The sequence below is a fragment of the Balaenoptera borealis genome (assembly GCF_965194805.1).
Source record: "Balaenoptera borealis genome assembly, chromosome: 4".
NCBI lineage: Eukaryota > Metazoa > Chordata > Mammalia > Artiodactyla > Balaenopteridae > Balaenoptera > Balaenoptera borealis.
Window position 1 is genome coordinate 78,882,527 of NC_138861.1, and position 24,745 is coordinate 78,907,271.

Below are 24,745 nucleotides of genomic sequence, written 5' to 3' on the forward strand. Positions count from 1 at the left end.
TATATATGTGTGTGTGTGTGTATATATATATATACACATATGCTTTCTTCTATTACTCTAGACCCTTTAGAATTGTCTATAATTAGTAGACATAGATTCTGAAAATTGCAGAGTTCTTTTTGTAATATTGTATTTTAAAATTTTATTTATTTATTTTTGGCTGCATTGGGTCTTCGTTGCTGCACGCGGGCTTTCTCTAGTTGCGGCAAGCGGGGGCTACTCTTCGTTGCGGTGCATGGGCTTCTCATTGTGGTGGCTTCTCTTGTTGCAGGGCAGGGCTCTAGGTGTGCAGGCTTCAGTAGTTGTGGCACGTGGGCTCAGTAGTTGTGGCTCACGGGCTCAGTAGTTGTGGCTCACGGGCTCTAGAGCGCAGGCTCAGTAGTTGTGGCGTATGGGCTTACTTGTTCTGCGGCATGTGGGATCTTCCCAGACCAGGGATCGAACCCATGTCCCCTGCACTGGCAGGTGGATTCTTAACCATTGCGCCACCAGGGAAGCCCCTGTAATATTGTATTATAATAACTCAATTCAACAACTGTGTATTAATCTCCCAACAATTTTTGAGACAGTAGGATGATAGAGGTGGAAATATAATCTGTTTCATATTCTCAAGGACCTTGCTGCTCCATCTAAATATACAGCTAACTGTATTGCAAGGCATACTGTGATGAACTGTATATATTCAAGTTCAAATAGAGATGGTGGTGATAAACTCTGGCTGTGGAGTCTAAGCCTCATTAACCAACGAGTGCTTAGACTTTCAATCTGTGAAGGAAGGGAAGGACATTCCAGAGAAGAAGAGCTTGAACAAAGTCGTGGGTACATTACTTCCTCAGAGGAACAGAGACTGTATACAAAGTGGCAAGGACAGGAAACAAGATGTGGAAAGGTGGGTAGTAGAGGTAAAGTATCTAAGACCTTTATTGCCATGTAAAGATCTTGAACTTTATTCTGTGGACAGCAGAAAGTCAGCTAAGTTTTCTATGCAGGGAAATGACATATCCAGATTCAAGACTCAGAAACACAGTTCCAGAAGCTTAGGGTAAATGAACAGGAACAGGCATAAAGAACAGTGAGAGAGTCAAGCTAGGAGGCTATTATGATAATGTCAATGGAAAATAATGGCAGCTTATCCTGGAAAATAAGCATGGAAATTGAGAAAAGATATAATTGTAGTGAAGGAGAGAGATGACTTAAAGCAAAATTAGGTTTTAATTTGGAAGACTGGGTGCATGGTAATAACATTAACTGAGCTACAGAACATAGGCAAAGTATTCAATAGCAAGTTTGAGACTCGGGTTTTAAATACATTGGGTATAGGATGTTTGGATCATCCAGTTGGAATCTAATACGCAAATGGACTTTGGTTCTGAAGCCTAAGACAGAGAACTGGGAACAGATGTAAATTAGCAGTCAGACTTATAGCAATTGTCGCACCTACCTCCACTTTCTGATAATATGATTGATTCGGCTAGCTGAAAATCTTTCTTTTACAAAAAACACCCAGATACGCTGCATAAAAGATAACAAACATCCTTTTAAAGGCACAGATAAGTCCACAACAGAGTAATGGAAAACCTCCATGTACATCTAACGGGCATTCCAGAAGGACTTATGGAAGCTGGAGATGGGGGCAGAAGAAGTAATATTTCAAAATGTAATGGTTAAAGATTTTCTAGACTTGAAAAAAGACATGATTCCAGACTCAAGAAGCATAATGAGTCCTGAAAAGGGTAAATAGAAATAAATCCATACCTAGACACATCATAGCAAAAATGAAAAAAAGAGAGAGAATATCTTAATTATATAACTTTTGGCTTTACTTTTCTCATTTTTAGATAAGATTAAGCTGGATAATATGTAAAATCATTCATTTAGCGGATATCTGGGTGAATATCAGGTGTTAGGGATGTAAAAGTGAGGAGACAGCTTCTGTAAAAACAGTGCCTTCTCTCCACCACACACTTCTATTTTTGTACTCCATCTATATTCTTCTTCAGCCTCTCTTGTGTGTCCCTTGTCACCTCCTTAAATGTTGCCGTTCCTAGGATTCAGTCAGGGGCTCTTTTTTCCTCTCACTCCTCACATTCTTAGATGACTTCATTCATTCACCTGCCTTTAGCCCTGAACTGTAGAGACTGACTCTCAAATCTCTACTTCTAGCCCCAACTCTCCTCTAAGTCCCAAACCCATCACAGATACTGCAAACATGGCATAAAGCAGAATTCATTCTCTCCAGCCCAGTCCTCTCTTCTTGACCTCAGTTAACGGCACTGCCGTCATCAGTTTCTCACCTTTATGGATGCGTTTCCGTAGACGGAAATACATCTACTCCTTTTCTTCATCTGGTAATAGCCAGTTCATCCCTCAAAATTCACTTCAAACCTCACTTCCTCTGTGAGGCCCTGTAACGTGACTTTGGTCTGCCTGTGAGTAGGGTGCCGTCTTCTCTGGTTCCCCAGGTTACCATCATGGCCGCCCCCACCCGTAATGTTTTTTTGAAGTCTACCTTCTCCAGTAGACACAGGTCTGTAGCAGCGGGAGCTAAGCTAGTGCTGTTCTGTGTCCTGAGCAATGCCTTTGTGTGGGTCCCATCTCGAAAGAGGCCCACTTTGAATACAGCTGAATGAATGGGCTGTGGGTTAATGAACGGATGTGTCTTATCCAACCGACACAGAGGGAATCAAGAGTGTGGCTTTACTGTAATACCGTCATCTTGTGACCACACTCACTTTGGTTAAATTGGCTGTGATTTGCAGTCTGGTGTGAAAATGGAAATACGCGCAGAGCACACTAGTGGGTGTCCAGGCTGTCTGATTTCCGCAGCAGGGTGTTGCCAATCATTGTCATAAAGCCGTCGCAACAGCTCTGCTCCAGATGACCTGATGTGAAACTGTCTGGGCTGTGGGCTGGAATATTAAATGACGTTGTGTTTCTGCAGCTAGCTGAGCGCTTGAGTCACAGCCGCAGTAAAAATGTTTTAACAAAATTAAAATCTCTGTGGGGGAGGGGAAAACAGAATAAACACGGTTGGGCAGAATGCTGAGATGGAACCAGGCAGGGGAGGGAGACATTGGTATTGCCTAATTTCTATATTTAGTTATAGTAGGAAAGTAGAGGTTGAGACTGAGAGGTCTACATTTGTGATTTGAAACAGTCTAAAATTTGCTCCCCATTGAATTGAAAAAAAAAAAACAGACAAGAATTTTCTAGAAAATACATACACTAAATCAAAAGGGGCCACGGGGCAAAGCAATAAAAGCTCTCCCCTGCCAGAACAAATTGAAACAGATCAATTACCTCTTGTCACTTCCTATTTCCAAACTAATGAATTACTGTTTAAAAAGCCTGGCTCTGTGCGCTGCTAGGTTTAGCACAAAGACGGACATTTCTGACGTGCATCTCACGCAAATGGAAAATGCCTGGGGTGATAAATTGGTGCTGCTTCTTTAGGGAATCAACATAAATAATTCTTGTTCATAAAGAAAACTAGAACTTGAAAAATCTTTATGGTAAGTTAGAGCCCTGAGGACCATGTGCTATTTTATTTTTACTCAAAGGAGTATGTCTAAGTGTCACCTCGAACAATGGAAAGAAAATGGGATCTAAAATACAAGGTATTTGGGGCTTCCCTGGTGGCGCAGTGGTTGAGAGTCTGCCTGCTAATGCAGGGGACACGGGTTCGAGCCCTGGTCTGGGAGGATCCCACATGCCACGGAGCAACCAAGCCCGTGAGCCACAACTACTGAGCCTGCGCGTCTGGAGCCTGTGCTCCGCAACGACAAAAGCCGCGACAGTGAGAGACCCGCGCACCGCGATGAGGAGTGGCCCCCACTCGCCGCAACTGGAGAAAGCCCTCGCACAGAAACTAGGACCCAACGCAGCCAAAAAAAAAAAAAAAAAAAAAATTCTATGAGAACAAAGTTTAAAATAAATAAATAAATAAATAAATAAATAAAATACAAGGTAGCTTTCTTTGCTTTGCTCCATTTAAAAAGGAAGAGGGGCTTCCCTGGTGGCGCAGTGGTTGAGAATCTGCCTGCCAATGCAGGGGACACGGGTTCGAGCCCTGGTCTGGGAAGATCCCACATGCCGCGGAGCAACTAGGCCCGTGAGCCACAATTACTGAGCCTGCGCGTCTGGAGCCTGTGCTCCGCAACAAGAGAGGCCGCGATAGTGAGAGGCCCGCGCACCGCAATGAAGAGTGGCCCCCACTTGCCGCGACTAGAGAAAACCCTCGCACAGAAATGAAGACCCAGCACAGCCATAAATAAATAAATAAAATAAAATAAAATTAAAAAAAAAAATTTAAAAAGGAAGAAATATGTTCATAGCAGCACTATTTACAATAGCCAAGACATGCAAGCAACCTAAGTGTCCATCGACAGATGAATGGATAAAGAAGATGTGACATATATATTAATATAATGGAATATTACTCAGCCATAAAAAATGAAATAATGCCATTTGCAGCAACATGAATGGACCTAGAGATTATCATACTAAGTGAAGCAAGTCAGACAGAGAAAGACAAATGTCATATGATATCACTTATATGTGGAATCTAAAAAAAATGATACAAGTGAACTTATTTACAAAATGGAAATAGACTCACAGACATAGAAAACAAATTATGGTTACCAAAGGGGAAAGGGGGGGAGGGAGGGCTATATTAGGAGTTTGGGATTAAAATATACACACTACTATATATAAAATAGACATCCAACAAGGACCTACTGTATAGCACAGGGAACTATATTCAATATCCTGTAATAAACCATAATGGAAAACAATATGAAAAAGAATATATATCCGAATCACTTTGCTGTGCACCTGAAACTAACACAACATTGTAAATCAACTATACTTCAATTAAAAAAAAAAAAAGAAAGGAAGAAATACGTGACTTGTTGTCCCACTGCTTTCCAGGCCCTGAGAGTACGAAGGTGAGTTAGCTGAGATCTCTGCAACTCACAGACAAATGTAAAAGGATGAGATAGGGCCCAACGGAGGGTATCGAAGACCAGCAAAGAGCGCAAAGGTAGGCAGAACCGCTGGACCCAGGAGGGACTAGAGGCAGGCACTGAAGGTCAGGAATCCACTTTTCGCAAGGTTTTAAGTCTGAAGGCTGTGGAGGGCTGAGTTTCTAAGCAAAGAGGGCTGTATTTTTAAGGAAACTCTGGCAGCAATGTGAAGGCCAGTCCGAATCCATGACTCTTGACCCTCTTCCACCATGACATCCACGATGACACTGTCGCACTTCCCCATGTGTAACTAACATGGGGGCTTTCATCTTCAGGAAAGCATACTGAAATGCAGATGATTTTAATATAAATTTATCACAAACTTTGGCACTTTATTACTAAATTATTTACAATGTACCTCATAACTGATCATGACAGAGTTACGATGCCACAGCTCAGAACTGCTAGAGCAAGGAAGGTCATCTGTGTTCACGGACACCTGGGGGTTCAGGGAAGGCATCTAGGGAACTGGGGGTGGGGGCGGCAGGTTAGAAGACAGAGCCCAGACCCCCCTCCCCCCTCCCCACCCCCCAACACACACACAAAACACATTTCAACTAAAGCAGCTGCACCTTTATCTTATTATTGTAGGTCTTTCAGCAACATTTTGTTTCAGTAAGATATTCCACTGTTATGAAAAAAAACTTGTTTGCAAAAATGGATAGAAGACGGGAGAGACTGGAGGCAGATAAATCAAATAGGAGATAATTGTAATAGTCTGGGTGAGAATAATAAAACTGGTTCAGCTAAATCTAGTTGAATGGATGAATTCAACCTCATAAACCGATATGAATCATATTGCCTAGATATAAGGTATTTCCATGATATATGTAATAGGAAACCATGCCTCTAATTTATTTTGGCACGAGATGGGGTACAAATGAATAAATAAAATAAATGAGAATAACACTTCTCAAACTTTTGTGTATAGACATCACCTGGAGATCTCGTTAAAGTACAGATTCTGAGTCCCAGGGTCTGGGGCGGGACCTGAGATCCTCCATTTCCAACAAGTTCCCAGGAGATATGTCCTCCAAGGACCACACTTTGAGTAGCAAGGTATCAGGGAATCTACAGAGAATTCCCAGCCCGATGAAACAGCAGGGGCTTTGAAATCAGAGATGTTGGATTTAAGTCCAGGATTCACCACTTACAAATTACAGCTGACCTCTAAGTCCTCATCTAATGACAGTACCGGACTAGTTGGTGAGCGGTCGTGAGGATTAAGAAAGACAATACACATAAGCTATTAGCACAATGCCTAGCTCATAGCGAACATTTAGTAACCGGTAACTATTATTATTATTTTCTAAAAGCCAATTTTATAAAAGAGTGATCCACGAATCCCCTTTACCAGAATCACTGGTGGCGCTGGGTTAAGATGTGGACACCTGGACCCCACATCCAATCTAATGAATCGGAACCTCTGAGGGAGGACTGGCTGGCATTTTTAACAAATTCCTTTGCACACCAAAGCTGAAGGATCACTGCTGGAAGCTACGTGCATGTGTGGCTAGACTTGATCAGACCACTTCCAAATAACATTGATTTAGCACGCAGGGTAGAGCTTGGCTTATACCATGACCTGGCTTCCTGGAGTAGGTGAAAGGTGAAAGGCAGTGTGGTCACTGGGCCACAGAGATTATAACGTTCTTAGAATTGAAGGAGAAATCTATGCTCTGCTTCCCTGTGTTCCTTGTCTGGTAAGCAGCTCATGTTCCAGGACAAAAAGTGTCATCTCCAGCCTCCTTTCCCCCCTTCCCCACTTTCACACAAGATTTCTCACGAAGATAAGTTAGGAACTGCATCTTTTCAGACCAATTCTGGGCAAAGCTGACCCTGGACTGAATATCAAAGTTGGTCCAAGTTATTTCTGAGGCCTTTCCACTTTGTCTTTTTTCCCCTTTATCCCACTTCTCAGGCTTACCCTCTCTTCTCACCCCCTGGTGCCATGTGCTACCTTATTTTTCTAGACCCCCCTGCAAGGTGTTCTTCCTCATCTACAGTCTGTCTCATCCTCCTTCCTACCTAGCACACACGCTACTTTGGTAGAGGTGTAGGGATAAGCAGGTGGGGAGGTGTGCATCCTTTAGAAGAAGTGGGTAGGCTGAACCAAAGTCCCACCTCGAAGGATCCGACCTAACTCCATGACTAGAGGGACCAAAGCTGGTACAAGCTACAGACAAAGCCAGGACTGTACTTAGGAAACAAGGTTAAATCTGCTCTAACACATGATTAAATGACCAGTGAGGTCCCCAGAATTACAGAGTATAACTTAGATGACTTTAGCCTAGAAAGATATTACTAGTTGTCCACCATAGCCATAGAAAAATCTCAAAAGTGGTCCAAAAGAAGATCTTTTTTCCCCCTTTGCTAAATTCATTTTACTTTTTCATTTAAAAGTTGTCTGGAAAAATTTCAAAATTACTTAAAAGTAGAGAGTCTAGCACAGTGCACCTTCATGTCCCCAGGAGCAATTATCAGGACTTTTGTCAATCCTTTTTTTCCCTGGAATAATTTGAAGCAAATATAAAAAAGACCACATCATTTTGTCCACAAGTATTTCTTAGGTCAATACACTGTAAAAGATGCCTCTATTTGACATTTCCGTCCTCAGGAAGATCCATTTTTGATCAAATAAACTTTTCAATGAACCTCTTAGGGCCAATTATTCATTTTCTAAAATCTCTTGCACCCATACATATTAGGCTAGGTAGTCAACAAGTTATTTGCGGCATTGTTCTAGGCTCTGGGGATGCTACTGCAGAGACTGCACTTATGTGTTTATTTTTAAAACATAAATAAGTTGATTTTAGTTGATCATAGAATCATACACTAGTAGATACTATTAGGAAGAGAAAACAGGATACGATGACTGGGCATGTGGGTGGGGTGGTTAGGAAAGCCTTCTCTCTGGAGGTAGCATTCAACTTGAGATCTCTATAAGGGGAAGGTGGTAGCCATGTAAACATCCAGGGGAAGAGCATTCTCAGCAGAAGGACAGTAACGCAAAGAACTTGAGATGAGAACAAGCTTGGCATGTTTCAGGGACAGAATGAAGGCACCCGATATGTGTTTGCATTAAATATGTGGATGTCTAATATCTCCTGAAAAATGTGATTAGAGCCTCATGAGAATTTGAACTGTGGCATTAACACATTATTAATTGCTTTTCTTTCAATTCAATGAGTATTAATTACCCCTCAGGTGGCAGGCTCTATGCTAGACGCAGATGATAAGAGGTGCGTTTGGAAGTGTTTTCCCTGAGTAGCTCATAACTGGTGGTGAAGACAGATATGTGAGCACACAGATAAAGCAACCTTCCAAGTGAGTTACAGCCCTGGAGTGGGAGTGTCACAAGGGTCCATGGAAGCTCAGAGGAAGGTCTACTCCTCCAGGAGAATGCAGGAAGCTTTTACATAAGAAGTGACCTTTGCATTGAACATGTAAAGATGAATAGGATTTAAAAAGATGAATTGTTCCCAGCAATACTGTGGAATAAATATCCTAAAAAATCCTCTAGTTACAAAATACCAGAACTGTTGAATTAAATACAATAACTATCCTTTGAAAATCAGGAACGTAGAATGGTGAACCAGTGCTGAAGTCCTTGCTTTATTGAAGGCATTTGCTGAAACTAGGAACCCAGAGCCCTTGGGTAAGGCTGGGTGGGGGCTTCTGGGGGACAGAACACAGGAGACAGGAATTGGAAGTGAGACACCCACATAAAGTCAGGAACCTGAAGAGTCACACCCTCCTCACAAAGGTAGGAGAGAAAACTCACTGCCCCTTAACAAAGGCAAAGCATGAAAAAATGTAACTTGTTTGTCTCAGTCCTGGTGCTGGGAAAGGAAAAAAAAGGAAAAGATAGGTCTCCTGAGAGAAGTAGTAACCAGAATAAGTCCCCTCACTCAGACTGGGGTTTGATTACATTACTAACTCAATATACACCCCAGAATCCCCAAAGGCTCAAGAATGGGCAGTACCACATACTTCACGAAGGATGAAGGGCTAAAATTAGGATTGTTTGAGAAGCAGTTAGTTAGGTCCACCCTGAAAATCTGTGCATTTCTCTGTGTGTACATTATATCTCAATGAAGTTTTTTTTCAGAGAAGAAGGAAAGGAGGAAGAGTAGGATGAGGAGAAAGAGGAGAAGGAGGAAGAGGAGGAGTTAAATGTCCAGATCTATTCCCTGGTTTAGGTTTCTAGACAACCTCCCCTAGACTAGAGGTTTCCTCTCTGGAGAGGGCAAAAGACTGTCTGTAGAGGGGAACATCAGGCTTAGTTGAGGGTGCAAAAACAATAGGTGAGCGTGTGTACTACCCTAGTCTTCTTTCCCCCACTTTGTTCCCAGAACTTGGCAGCTAGAGTCAAAAGATAAGGACCCTTCAGTCTCCCTAATAAAATGGCCCAGCCAGGTTACCCTAAAGGGAAGGCAAATCCCACCCTGTGCTCAGAGCTTCCAATCAGCTTTTTAGTCTTTCTCTCTTAAGCACAAGCAGACAACCAAAGATTAGTAGACATCTAAAGAAAACCTCCACTGTGGAAGATAGAGGCCCACCCAAGCAAGAAAGCAAACAAACAAGCAGCATACAAAAATAGAAACTGGGCTTCCCTGGTGGCGCAGTGGTTAAGAATCCACCTGCTAATGTAGGGGACACGGGTTCGAGCCCTGGTCCGGGAAGATCCCACATAAAAAAAAAAAAAAAATAGAAACGAAGCAGAGGAAATAAAACTTTTTAAATTTGAAAAAGATTCTTACAGACATGGGTATTGCAATCACAAAATAAGAACAGGATGCTATAAAAAGGAACATTTAGAAGGAAAAAAAGAAGAGGTCTTAAAATTTAAAAATATGAAAGCAGAAATGAAACACTCAATAGCAGAGTTGGAACATAATGTTGAATTTTTCTACAAAAGTAAAGTAAAATGACAGAGGCAGAACATAGGAGAAAAAGATTACAAAAATTAGTGTCTTTGTCAGTTTGGGCTGCTATAATAAAGTAGCATACTCTGAGAGGTCTGTGAACAATAGAAATTTATCTCCCACAGTTCTGGAGGCTGGAAGTCCGAGATCAGGGTACCAACATGGTCGGGTTCTGGTTCTGGTCCTGGTCAGGTTAGGGTTGCAGACTTCTTGATATCTTCACATGACAGAAAGAGAGTGAGCTAGCTCTTTGGTCTCTTCTTATAAGGGCACTATTTCCATTCGTGAGGGCTCCACCCTCACGACCTAACTACCTTCTAAGGACCCCACCTCCTAATACCATCACATTAGATTTCAACCTATGAATTTTGGGTGACACACACATCAATCCGTAACAGAGGGCCAGTATATGAGGTAAAATATCTAATAGGCATTCCTAGAAGGAGAACATAGAAAGCTGAGTGAAGTAAATATTTAGTGAAGTAATTCAAGGACATTTCTCAGAATCTAAGGATGTGATCTGCAGACTGAAAGGGCCCACTGACAGCTCAGCACAGTGGATAAAACAGATACACATCAAAGCACAACTTTATGAAATTTCACAATACTAACATGAGCTTCCAGGGATAAAGTAAAAATAACAGCAACAACAAAAAATAACTGATCATATATAAAGGATCAAGAATCAGAATGGCTTTGGATTTCTTAACAGTAATACTGGAAGCAAGAAATCAGTGGAGCATTTCTGTTTCCAGTTAATGGCACGCCAGGAAACTGAGCCATCGTCCTGCTGAAAAACTGGATAAAATCTATTTTTGAAAATAAAAACACTTTAAAAACAGTAAAGATATAAAAAGGCAGTTAGGAACTCTCAGGTCACTTTTCAGACTAGAGCTTGTAGCCAGAGAGGCAAGCAGAACATCAGAGCAATAATGGCAAACCTGAACTAGACTCGCCCTCCTTCCCCTGAGCCACAGGGGCCTGGGGGGAGGACAGCAGAGGAAAAAGGGGGGAAAAGGAAAAGAAGGTGTCCTAGGGAGGTTGTACCCATGGATTGGTCCTCACGTGAAATTGTATTTAGAATATATCCAACCTGGTTGGGCCAGGAACTCTCAAACCTTGATGTGGTCCTTCCTGACAGTGCCCGTAGGCACCTGGCAGAAACATATGCAAAGCCCTGCAAGAAGGCACATCCAATCAAGGACTCAGAGAACCACAACAAATCATTTTTCTAGGGTGATGTCCAGTAAGCAGTGGAAACACACCGGAAAACAGAACATGAACCCGAATGAGAATCAATGTTGGAATGATCAGTCATGAACTTTAAACTATGCTTATCAAGTTTAAAGAACTAAACTTAAAAATATCTTCAGAAAACAAGGCACCGTGAGAATGACATAGCAGTTTTGAAAAAGAACCAAAGAGAATTTTCAGAAATGAAAAAAAAATTTTTTAAAGGCAGTAGAGTCATGCCTTCATAATTCAGAAGGAAAAGGATTGCTGATCTAAAATTCTCAACCCAGTTAAACTATTCATAAATTACCACTCTAGGATAATGAGAATTTCAACAGGTAATATTTAAAAAAACTTACCTCTCATGCACCCTTTCTGATGAGGTTACTGTAGGGTGTGGTCCATCAAAGTCAAACCCTAGACAAAGAAGATATGGGAAACAGAAAACAGGAGATCCGACACACCAGAGAGGCAAAGGGAATCTCCAGGAGGATGTTGAAAGGAGGTACCAGGATGATAGCCACTCACCAGATACAGAGGAAACCTGTCTCTACTGGAGCAGTGGAATGCAAGAAACAGACATATTGAAAACCATCATCACCAAAATCTCTGCCAACATTCTATGTTTCTTTTCCTTTTTTGTTTAACCTGAAGACAGAACGTCTGGCCATAGTCTTATATATACTTAACTTTTTTTGACCATTGCTATAAAAATTCCTGTTCTCTCCTCCATGTTTTTTGCTTGGATCCACTAAGGAGCTCATTCATTCCTAGGTGATTTGACCTACTCCTGAGAGCAGGAGGCAGGTCATCTGATCTTAGAAGTAGGAAATACAGGGCATCCCACTTCCTTTGATACTATTTTTTATGACAATCTGTAGGTACCACCCTGCTGCCCTGCCAGATGCTCCAACTGTGGTCAGCCATCTATTTCCCAGAACTCATTCTTTTCCTAAAAGTTCTCAGAACTCAACTTCCTAAAATCAAACAGTAAAACACCAACATACCTACATGAAAGTAAACCCCCATATTAGGATGTATGATAATTAAACCACCACTTATTTGGACCTTACAATGAGTAGGACTGTTGCAAACCCTTGACTTGTGAGATCCAGCGACATCCAACCTGCACACTTGGTGCCCTTTTCAAATCATCCTCAAGTCATTCTGCCATCTCCTAATTGTTTGGGGGAAGTAATTTGAGACTTTACCTATGTATAATTTTGTTTAAGCTATTGGATTTAGGGGCATAAATAAAATTTTTTTCTCCACAAACTTCAGCTGAAAAACGTGTTGAGATGCTGCACTCTGTGAAGTTGGAGTATTAAAAGCCAAGGGGTTGGGGGACTTCCCTGGTGGTCCAGTGGGTAAGACTCCGTGATCCCAATGCACTGGGCCCGGTGTTTGATCCCTGTTCGGGGAACTAGATCCCGCATGCATGCAGCAACTAAGAAGCCCGCATGCTGCAACTAAAAGATCCCACGTGCCACAACCAAGACCCGGCGCAGCCAAAATAAATTAAAAAAAAAAAAGCCAAGGGGTTGTCTAGCAGGAAAACATCACCAGAGAACCACTTTGCTGGCTGCCTTGTGCCCTGGAAATCCTTCCTTCGGTAATATCACCCAGAGCTGAACGCCAAGCCAGCCTCAGCAGGAGGGAAGGCCTACTATCAACTTTGTTCCTGGGAGTTTCCACCATCCAAAATAAAGGCTGCCTTAATGGGGGAGGGGGAAGGCTCACTGAGAAATTCAGGATATCCAGATGTTTTCCTCCTCTTGTCTGATTGGTGAGTTAGAGTTTGATGATTCAAGTAGTTCCAGGAAATAAGATTCATGAAGTCAATTTGTGCTGACACGTGTCTCAGCCATTCGGTTCCCTCCTTGAGACGGGCTGCACTTAGCGGCATTACAAAGCCAGGTGGGGTCAATTACCGCATAAATTTCACTAGATACTTATTTTAGCGCCCACACCATTAGAAGAAATTCTGCCAAGAAATTCTCCTAGTCTTAAATGAATTAATATGACCCTGACACACACAATTTTTAAACAATTGTTATGCTTCGGGTTGGAAGTTTGCCGAGGAAATAAAGTCCCAGGTGCATCTGTCTATATTTCAAGGGTTAAAGTGATTACATAACTGAGTTGAATCATGATTTGCTAATTGAAAGCAAGCTATTTTAAATGGTTTAAATAATTGGGTTACTTTTCTTTTTCAGACTTAAATTTGAAAGTAAAATGTCTCATTGACGGTTTCCTTGAAGTCTTTCATTAAAATTATGAAACATTCACTTTGCTGTCTAATAAATGCCTGATGATGATAATGGTTTATTTTAAAAATGAAGACTTTTTTAAAAGCAGGATGAAAAGTTGTAAGGTAACGATTCTGACTGCCAGTTCCAACGGTGGGGAGTGTCAGTGGGCAGCTGGGCGCGGGGGTGGGGGCGGGTGGCGGGGAGAGGAGGGTGATGGGCGTGTCTGGGACCGCTGCTCTCCCACACCACCAAGCAAGGTCCAACCAGCTCCATTTTTCTTTCTCAAGATTGCTTTGGCTATTCGGGGTCTTTTGTGTTTCCATACAAATTGTGAAATTTTTTGTTCTAGTTCTGTGAAAAATGCCTAGTTCTGTGGTAGTTTGATAGGGATTGCACTGAATCTGTAGATTGCTTTGGGTAGTATAGTTATTTTCACAATGTTGATTCTTCCAATCCAAGAACATGGTATATCTCTCCATCTATTTGTATCATCTTTAATTTCTGTCATCAGTGTCATAATTTTCTGCATACAGGTCTTTTGTCTCCTTAGGTAGGTTTATTCCTAGGTATTTTATTCTTTTTGTTGCAATGGTAAGTGGGAGTGTTTTCTTAATTTCACTTTCAGAGTTTTCATCATTAGTGTATAGGAATGCAAAAGATTTCTGTGCATTAATTTTGTATCCTGCTACTTTACAAATTGATTGATTAGCTCTAGTAGTTTTCTGGTAGCATCTTTAGGATTTTCTATGTATAGTATCATGTCATCTGCAAACAGTGACAGCTTTACTTCTTTTCCGATTTGGATTCCTTTTATTTCTTTGTCTTCTCTGATTGCTGTGGCTAAAACTTCCAAAACTATGTTGAATAATAGTGGTGAGAGTGGGCAACCTTGTCTTGTTCCCGATCTTAGTGGAAATGGTTTCAGTTTTTCACCATTGAGGACGATGTTGGCTGTGGGTTTGTCATATATGGCCTTTATTATGTTGAGGTAAGTTCCCTCTATGCCTACTTTCTGGAGGGTTTTTATCATAAATGGGTGTTGAATTTTGTCAAAAGCTTTTCCTGCATCTACTGAGATGATCATATGGTTTTTCTCCCTCAATTTGTTAATATGGTGTATCACATTGATTGATTTTCATATATTGAAGAATCCTTGCATTCCTGGGATAAACCCCACTTGATCATGGTGTATGATCCTTTTAATGTGCTGTTGGATTCTGTTTGCTAGTATTTTGTTGAGGACTTTTGCATCTAAGTTCATCAGTGATATTGCTCCGTAGTTTTCTTTTTTTGTGACATCTTTGTCTGGTTTTGGTATCAGGGTGATGGTGGCCTCGTAGAATGAGTTTGGGAGTGTTCCTCCCTCTGCTATATTTTGGAAGAGTTTGAGAAGGATAGGTGTTAGCTCTTCTCTAAATGTTTGATAGAATTCACCTGTGAAGCCATCTGGTCCTGGGCTTTTGTTTGTTGGAAGATGTTAATCACAGTTTCAATTTCAGTGCTTGTGATTGGTCTGTTTATATTTTCTACTTCTTTCTGGTTCAGTCTTGGAAGGTTGTGATTTTCTAAGAATTTGTCCATTTCTTCCAGGTTGTCCATTTTATTGGCATAGAGTTGCTTGTACTAATCTCTCATGATCCTTTGTATTTCTGAAGTGTCAGTTGTTACTTCCTCTTTTTCATTTCTAATTCTATTGATTTGAGTCTTCTCCCTTTTTTTCTTGATGAGTCTGGCTAATGCTTTATCAATTTTGTTTATCTTCTCAAAGAACCAGCTTTTAGTTTTATTGATCTTTGCTACCATTTCCTTCATTTCTTTTTCATTTATTTCTGATCTGATCTTTATGATTTCTTTCCATCTGCTAACTTTGGGGGTTTTTTGTTCTCCTTTCTCTAATTGCTTTAGGTGTAAGGTTAGGTTATTTATTTGAGATGTTTCTTGTTTCTTAAGGTAGGATTGTATTGCTATAAACTTCCCTCTTAGAACTGCTTTTGCTGCATCCCATAGGTTTTGGGTTATCATGTTTTCATTGTCATTTGTTTCTAGGTATTTTTTGATTTCCTCTTTGATTTCTTCAGTGATCTCTTGGTTATTAAGTAGTGTATTGTTTAGCCTCCATGTGTTTGTATTTTTTACAGATTTTTTTCCAGTAATTGATATCTAGTCTCATAGCGTTGTGGTCAGAAAAGATACTTGATACGATTTCAATTTTCTTAAATTTACCAAGGCTTGATTTGTGACCCAAGATATGATCTATCCTGGAGAATGTTCCATGAGCACTTGAGAAGAGTGTGTATTCTGTTGTTTTGGGATGGAATGTCCTATAAATATCAATTAAGTCCATCTTGTTTAATGTATCATTTAAAGCTTGTGTTTCCTTATTTATTTTCATTTTGGATGATCTGTCCATTGGTGAAAGTGGGGTGTTAAAGTCCCCTGCTATGATTGTGTTACTGTCGATTTCCCCTTTTATGGCTGTTAGTATTTGCCTTATGTATTGAGGTGCTCCTATGTTGGGAGCATAAATATTTACAATTGTTATATCTTCTTCTTGGATTGATCCCTTGATCATTATGTAGCGTCCTTCTTTGTCTCTTGTAATAGTCTTTGTTTTAAAGTCTATTTTGCCTGATATGAGAATTGCTACTCCAGCTTTCTTTGGATTTCCATTTGCATGGAATATCTTGTTCCATCCCCTCACTTTCACTCTGTATGTCCTTAGGTCTGAAGTGGGTCTCTTGTAGACAGCATATATATGGGTCTTGTTTTTGTATCCATTCAGCCAGTCTATGTCTTTTGGTTGGAGCATTTAATTCGTTTACATTTAAGGTAATTATTGATATGTATGTTCCTATTACCATTTTCTTAATTGTTTTGTGTTTGTTATTGTAGGTCTTTTCCTTCTCTTGTGTTTTGTGCCTAGAGAAGTTCCTTTAGCATTTGCTGTAAAGCTGGTTTGGTGGTGCTGAATTCTCTTAGCTTTTGCTTGTCTGTAAAGGTTTTAATTTCTCCATCAAATCTGAGCGAGATCCTTGCTGGGTAGAGTAATCTTGGTTGTAGGTTTTTCCCTTTCATCACTTTAAGTATGTCCTGCCACTCCCTTCTGGTTTGCAGAGTTTATGCTGAACGATCAGCTGTTAACCTTATGGGGATTCCCTTGTATGTTATTTGTTGTTTTTCCCTTCCTTTTAATATTTTTTCTTTGTATTTAATTTTTGATAGTTTGATTAATATGTGTCTTGGAGTGTTTCTCCTTGGATTTATCCTGTATGGGACTCTCTGTGCTTCCTGGACTTGATTAACTATTTCCTTTCCCATATTAGGGAAGTTTTCAACTATAATCTCTTCAAATATTCTCTCAGTCCCTTTCTTTTTCTCTTCTTCTTCTGGGACCCCTATAATTCAAATGTTGGTGCGTTTAATATTGTCCCAGAGGTCTCTGAGACTGTCCTCAGTTCTTTTCATTCTTTTTTCTTTATTCTGCTCTGCAGTAGTTAGTTCCACTATTTTATCTTCCAGGTCACTTCTCCGTTCTTCTGCCTCAGTTATTCTGCTATTGATCCCTTCTAGAGAATTTTTAATTTCATTTATTGTGTTGTTCATGATTGTTTGTTTGCTTAGTTCTTCTAGGTCCTTGTTAAACGTTTCTTGTATTATCTCCATTCTATTTCCAAGATTTTGGATCATCTTTACTATCATTATTCTGAATTCTTTTTCAGGTAGACTGCCTATTCATTTGTGAGGTCTGGTGGGTTTTTACCTTGCTCCTTCATCTGCTGTGTGTTTCTGTGTCTTCTCATTTTGCTTAACTTACTGTGTTCGAGGTCTCCATTTCACAGGCTGCAGGTTCGTAGTTCCCATTGTTTTTTGTGTCTGTTCCCAGTGGGTAAGGTTGGTTCAGTGGGTTGTGTAGGCTTCCTAGTGGAGGGGACTGGTGCCTGTGTTCTGGTGGATGAGGCTGGATCTTGTCCTTCTGGTGGGCAGGTCCACGTCTGGTGGTGTGTTTTGGGGTGTCTGTGACCTTATTATGATTTTAGGCAGCCTCTCTGCTAATGGGTGGGGTTGTGCTCCTGTCTTGCTAGTTGTTTGGTATAGGGTGTCCAGCACTGTAGCTTGCTGGTCGTTGAGTGGAGCTGGGTCTTGGTGTTGAGATGGAGATCTCTGGGAGATTTTTGCCATTTGATATTATGTGGAGCTGGGCGGTCTCTGGTGGACCAATATCCTGGACTTGGCTCTCTCACCTCAGAGGCACAGCCCTGATGCCTGGCTGGAGCACCAAGAGCCTGTCATCCACACAACTTAGAATAAAAGGGAGGAAAAAAAGAAAGAAAGAAAAAGATAAAATTAAATTAAATTTAATTTTAAAAAGAGTTATTAAAATAAAAAAATAATTATTAAAAAATTTTTAAAGTAATTTTAAAAAAAAAGAAAGAAAGAACAACCAAACCAAAAAAACAAATTCACCAATGATAACAAGCATTGAAAACTATATTAAAAAAAAAAAAAAAAAGGACAGACAGAACCCTAGGACAAATGGTAAAAGCAAAGCTATACAGACAAAATCACACACAGAAGCATACGCATACCACTCACAAAAAGAGAAAAAGGGAAAAAATATATATATATATCGTTGCTCCCAAAGTCCACCGCCTCAATGTGGGATGATTTGTTGTCTATTCAGGTATTCCACAGATGCAGGTACATCACGTTGACTGTGGAGATTTAATCCGCTGCTCCTGAGGCTGCTGGGAGAGATTTCCCTTTCTCTTCTTTGTTCGCACAGCTCCTGGGATTCAGCTTTGGATTTGGCCCTGCCTCTGCGTGTAGGTTGCCTGAGGGCATCTGTTCTTCGCTCAGACAGGACGGGGTTAAAGGAGCAGCTGCTTCGGGGGCTCTGGCTCACTCAGGCTGGGGGGAGGGAGGGGTACGGAGTGTGGGGGGAGCCTGCGGCAGCAGAGGCCAGCGTGCTTTTCTTGCCTTCCTTTGAATGAACTTTTTTATCATTCAAATCCCTACTCCCCAATAGTTTAGAACAATATACTCTGTTTCTTTTCTTTTGTTACTTTATTTAGTTATTTTGCTCTTTGGATTTCTTTTTTTTTTTTTAATTTATTTATTTATTAATTTATTTATCTTTTTGCTGCATTGGGTCCTTGTTGCTGTGTGCGGGCTTTCTCTAGTTGTGGCGAGCGGGGGCTACTCTTCGTTGTGGTGTGTGGGCTTCTCTTTGTGGTGGCTTCTCTTGTTGCAGAGCATGGGCTGTAGGTGTGTAGGCTTCAGTAGTTACAGCACACGGGCTCAGTAGTTGTGGCTCACGGGCTCTAGAGCACAGGCTCAGTAGTTGTGGCATACAGGCTTAGTTGCTCCGTGGCATATGGGATCTTCCCAGACCAGGGCTCGAACCCCTGTCTCCTACATTGGCAGGCGGATTCTTCACCACTGCACCACCAGGGAAGTCCCTGGTTTTCTTATTGTAACTCACACCTTCTATCTGGGATCATTTTCCTTTTGCCTGAAATACATCCTTTAGTATTTCCTTTGGTGATAGAATGCAGGTGATGAATTCTGATTTTGTTTATCTAAAAATATCTTTGTTTGGCTCTCATTCCACTATAAGACTCTTAGAGGAAAACATAGGCAGAACACTCTTTGATATAAATCGCTGCAAGATATTTGTTGACCCACCTCCTAGAGTAATGAAAATAAAAACAAAACTAACAAATAGGACCTAATTAAATGTAAAAGCTTTTTGCACAGCAAATGAAACCACAGACAAGACGAAAAGACAACCCTCAGAATGGGAGAAAATATTTGCAAACAAAGCAACTGACAAAGGATTAATCTCCAAAATATACAAACAGCTCACACAGCTCAATATCAAAAAAACAAACAACCCAATCAAAAATGGGCAGAAGACCTAAATATACATTTCTCCAAAGGAGACATACAGACGGCCAACAAACACATGAAAAGATGCTCAACATCACTAATTATTAGAGAAATGCAAATCAAAACTGCAATGAAGTATCACCTCACACCAGTCAGAATGGCCATCATTTAAAAATCTACAAACAATAAATGCTGGAGAGGGTGTGGAGAAAAGGGAACCCTCTTGAACTGTTGGTGGGAATGTAAATTGATACAGCCACTATGGAAAACAGTATGGAAATTCCTTAAGACTAACAATAGAACTACCATATGACCCAGCAATCTCACTCCTGGGCATATACCCAGAGAAAACCATAATTCAAACAGACACGTGAATCCCAATGTTCATTGCAGCACTATTTACAATAGCCAGGACATGGAAGTAACCTAAATGTTCATCAACAGAGGAATGGATAAAAAAGTTGTGGTACATATATACAATGGAATATTACTCAGCCATAAAAAGGAACAAAATTGGGTCATTTGTAGAGACATGGATGGACATAGAAACTGTCATACAGAGTGAAGTCAGACAGAAAGAGAAAAACAAATATCGCATATTAACACATATATGTGGAATCTAAAAAAAACTGATATATATGACCTTACTTACAAAGCAGAAACAGGGACACAGACGTAGAGAACAAATGTATGGACACCAAGGGGGGAAGGGAGGGTGGGATGAATTGGGAGATTGGGATTGACATATGTACACTATTGAAACTATGTATAAAATGAGATAACTAATGAGAACCTACTGTATACCTCAGGGAACTCTACTCAGTGCTCTGTGGTGACCTAAATGGGAAGGAAATCTGAAAAAGAGGGGATATAGGTATACATATATATAAAGCTGATTCACTTTGCTGTACAGTGAATTTACTAACACAACATTGTAAAGCAACTATACTCCAATAAAAATTAATTTTTAAAAAAAGGGGGATTGCTCTGAATGTGTTTTGTAGATGTGTAAAGTCCATAATCAGTTGACTTTAAGTTAGGAAGATTATCCTAGATAATCTGAGTGGGCCTGATTCAATAATGGAAAGACCTTAAAAACAGAGCTGAGGCTTCCCAGATTGAAGAAGAAATTCTGTCAATGGACTGCTGTTTCAGCCTGTTTCAGTGAGTTCCGGTCCACCCTTCTGAGGGCCTGCCATACAGATTTCAGACTTACCTAGCCGGGCCCCACAATTGTGTAAGCAGATCCCTTGCAACAAGTCCCTTCATATGTATCTCCTGCTCATTCTGCTTCTCTGCTTGAACTCTCATACAGCAGTTATTTTCTTTCAGCTAATTTTCTTTGAGACATTATGGCATTGTCTTCTGGCTTTCATTTTTTCTGTCAAGAACTCAGTTGTCAGTTTAACTGCTATTGCTTTGAAGATATACTCTCTTTCCTTCACCCTCTGGCTTCTTTTACAACTATGATGTATTTAGGTGTGAAAATCCCAAGCGGCAAAAATAAAAAGATATTCTGAGTCTCTGGAATCTGTGGATTGGTATCTTTCATTTTTTTTTTTCTGAAAAATGCTCTGCTATATATTATCTCTTCAGATATTGCCTCTTCCCAGTCTCTGTCTCCTTCTGGGATTCCAATCACAAATAGGTAAGAATTTCCCACCCTGTTTTTCATGTCTCTTATTTCTCCACAGTATTTTTCATCCTTTCATCTGTTACACATTCTGAGTAATCTCTCTCTTTTTTTTTTTTTTGGCTGCGTTGGGTCTTCGTTGCTGTGCGCAGGCTTTCTCTGGTTGTGGCGAGCGGGGGCTACTCTTTGTTGATATGCATGGGCTTCTCATTGTGGTGGCTTCTCTTGTTGCGGAGCATGGGCTCTAGGCACATGGGCTTCAGTAGTTGTGGCACATGGGCTCAGTAGTTGTGGCTCACGGGCTCTAGAGCTCAGGCTCAGTAGTTGTGGCGCATGGGCTTAGTTGCTCCATGGCATGTGGGATCTTCCCAGACCAGGGCTCAAACCCATGTCCCCTCCACTGGCAGGCAGATTCTTAACCACTGCGCCACGAGGGAAGTCCCCTGAGTAATCTCTTTTGATCCATCTTTCAGCTCATGAATTCTTCTGTTATCAAACATGTCTTTGAGTTTTCATTTGGATTGTTGTAGCATTCATTTCTAGAATTTCTATTTTATTTCCCAAATCTGCTATGTCACTTTTAATGATTTCCTTCAGATATTTTCAAGCTTGTTATTTACATAATTTGTGCCTGATAATTCTGACATCTTAGATTTAGTTGAGTCTGTTTCTGCTGTCACGTTTTTCTACTGGTTTTCATTCATGTTACCTTGCTTTCTTGTGTATGTTTGCTTGCTGATCATCACCTTTAAGAACAACTTGGTGGGTTCTCTGGTTTCTAGGCTAAATGAACCTTATTTCATAGAGGTTTTCTGCCAAGTGCACAGGCACCCCAGACATGGACCATCTCACCTTGAGATTCTCTGGTTCACCCAGGCTATGCTTATGCAGGATACAAATACTTTTAAGGACCAGTCTATGACTATAACTTTTTTTAAAAAAATTAATTTATTTATTTATTTATTTTTGGCTGCGTTGGGTTTTCGTTGCTGTGAGCGGGCTTTTCTATAGTTGCGGTGAGTGGGGGCTACTCTTTGTTGCAGTGCTCGGGCTTCTCATTGTGGTGGCTTCTCTTGCTGTGAGCATGGGCTCTAGGCACATGGGCTTCAGTAGTTGTGGTACGTGGGCTCAGTAGTTGTGGCCCATGGACTCTACAGCGCAGGGTCAGTAGTTGTGGCACACGGGCTTAGTTGCTCCACGGCATGTGGGATCTTCCCAGACCAGGGATCAAACCCATGTCCCCTGCATTGGCAGGTGGATTCTTAACCACTGCACCACCAGGGAAGTCCACTATAACTTCTTAGGGACTCTTTCCTTGTTACTTTTTGTTTTTGTTTGCTTGCTTGTTTTTTTCCTTTCTGTTACTTCAGGGAGGTAGGAGCTTTGTTCTGATTTATCATTTCTTTAATTATGTAGCTAATATTCTGTCTCCAATTACAATGTGTGGGGTTCCCCTTCACACACCCCTGCACCCCCCCATACCAAGCAGCTCTCTGACACCAGCTTAGTGTCCTACAATTCAACTCAATGCTGACACCAGCTACCCAGAGATAGCATCAGATCCCATGGGTTAAGGGCTTATTCCCAAAAGACTGTCCCCATGTTAGATGTCAAACACAAGTCAAGGTTGTTATCTGTGCTTCTGAATAATGGGCTGTAAATCCAAGGTTCCCATGACCCCCTCCTTGGGTTTGACTAATTTACTAGAGTGGCTCTCAGAATTCAGGAAACCAGTTTATTCACTAGATAATTGGTTTATTATAAAGGGTATGAATCAACAGCCAGATGAAGAGATGCATAGGGCAAGGTATGGGGAAAGGGCTCAGAGCTTCCATGCCCTCTCCAAATGTGCCACTCTCTCCAATTCTCCACATGTTCCCTAACTTGGAAGCTCTCCAAACCCCATCCTTTTGGATTTTTATAGAGGCTTCATTATGTAGGCATGGTTGATTAAATTATTGGTATTGGTGAATGATTCCATCTATAACCCCTCTTTCATCCCCAGAAATCGGGGGGGGGGGGCGGGGGTGGTGGTGGTGGGTGGGACTGAAAGTTCCAACCCTCTGTTTATGGTTTGTTCTCCTGGCAACCAGCCCTCATACTTAGGTGGATCCAAATGTCACCTCATTAACATAACAAAAGACACCTATGTTGCTCTCTTCGCTTAGGAAACTCTAAGGGTTTTAGGATCTCTTTGCTGGAAATGGGGACAAAGACAGAATATATGTTTTTATTATAAATTACAATATCACAATAGTCTTTTGGGGTCCCTATGATGTAGGTTATGTCCCCTCTTAGTTTCCTCTTCTTGGGTGGACCCTGAACCTTGACTGTCTCCTTTGCCACATGAGACCAGGGAACTCAAGACTGAGTGTTCAGCATTAGGAGACACCTGAGCACAAAGAGGTTTCAGTGCTCAGATACTTTCCCTTGACTTTTAGGTTCAGGCTTTCCCCCCAAATTTAGCATGGCAGGTCCCACTCTTTTTTCAATTCTTTATTGTTTTTAATGTGATTTTAAATATATTTTATCCAACATTTTTCATTTTAGAGAAAATTATTATCTAACCCATCATGATGGAAACTGAATTACTGTTTGTATAGGATGTTACAACAGACAAACTAACTTTCGACTTCCTTTTAACACTCCCCAGTCAGCTAGCCTGGGAGTGAAGAATCTTAGAACTGCATGCTAGATCTGTACTTCATCATTTCATCCAACAGGCAATACATTTTCTAAAACTGGCTTCCAGGTACCCAAACCCCAACCATTAAAATAAACAAATTCAATTGTGAGCTCATCTACAAGCATGTTCTAGCAGGAAGATACTATGCAGGGTTGGGTGGGGGGTTTCCCTGAGAGCTTCTTTCTGAGAGTGTGGAGCTTGCAGAGACATATGGAGGGTGAGACAGAGATAGAACCTGGACTGAGAGTCAGTTCCTGGCAGGTGATCTTGCTGGTGATACAGGCAGTTAGAGGGGACCCTAAATATCCAGTGATTAGAGAAGGTAGCTAACTTCACCTGGAACTGGGGAGATTGGTTTCAGTTGAAACTAGGCTTAACAAGCAAGAGGCTCGAACCTTCTTAGAGAAGGAATAAGACTTGGTGGAAAGCATGGTGTGGTGTGGTTAAGAGAACAGAGCTGGGTCTGCAGGAGCTATTTGCTTTTGGCAGGGGTGGAACAATGGGAGTTATCTGAGGGTGGGAGAAGTGTTTAGCAGCAGTGTTTTCAGGTGCAGAAGGCTTGGGAATGAGGGTCTGAATAGCCTAGAGGAGACCAAGGGCTTGGTGGGCTAGAACTGTTCCCTTGTACCTCTCTTCTGGCAACTTATCTTGTCTACCAACAGCTTTTCCTCTCTGCCATTTCTGTTTCCTGCCCATGTAGGTCTGCTTTTCTCTGCTTACTTGAACTATGGATATAAATAGAGGTGAGTTCTGATGGCAGATCCTAATAATTAGTGTGCTCTAGTATCATGCTTCTCAAAGAATATGCAAAGTTCTGCTGGGAGGTACAGAAAACTATAGGACAAGGGAACATCTTCTTCAAGTTTTACTTCTGTTTGGAAGATTTGGGAAACAAAATTCTTTCTTTTTCTTTTTTAAAAGATTTTTTTGATGTTGACTTTTTTTTTTTTTAAAGTCTTTATTGAATTTATTACAATACTGCTTCTGTTTCATGTTTTGGTTCTTTGGCCACGGGGCATGTGGGATCCCAGCTCCCCGACCAGTGATCGAACCCACACCCCCAGCATTGGAAGTGAAGTCCTAACAACTGGACCACCAGG

General features: G+C 41.0%; 1 protein-coding gene across 2 annotated transcripts in view; it reads right to left on the minus strand.

Moving 5' to 3' along the window:
• Positions 1 to 24,745, minus strand: part of LOC309628082 (uncharacterized protein) — a 42,378-nt gene that overhangs the window by 2,146 nt on the left and 15,487 nt on the right. The window contains exons 1-2 of one of the 2 annotated variants that reach the window (XM_082390813.1): positions 12,926 to 17,736; positions 11,545 to 11,602 (exon numbers count right to left, since the gene is read on the minus strand). The exons of the other annotated variant lie outside the window; for it this stretch is intronic. Of the exons in view, the coding sequence (XP_082246939.1) occupies positions 11,545 to 11,602; positions 12,926 to 13,091 (224 nt within the window). The 5' untranslated portion in view covers positions 13,092 to 17,736. Of the gene's footprint in view, positions 1 to 11,544; positions 11,603 to 12,925; positions 17,737 to 24,745 lie in introns of those variants that run through there. 2 annotated transcript variants of the gene reach the window in all.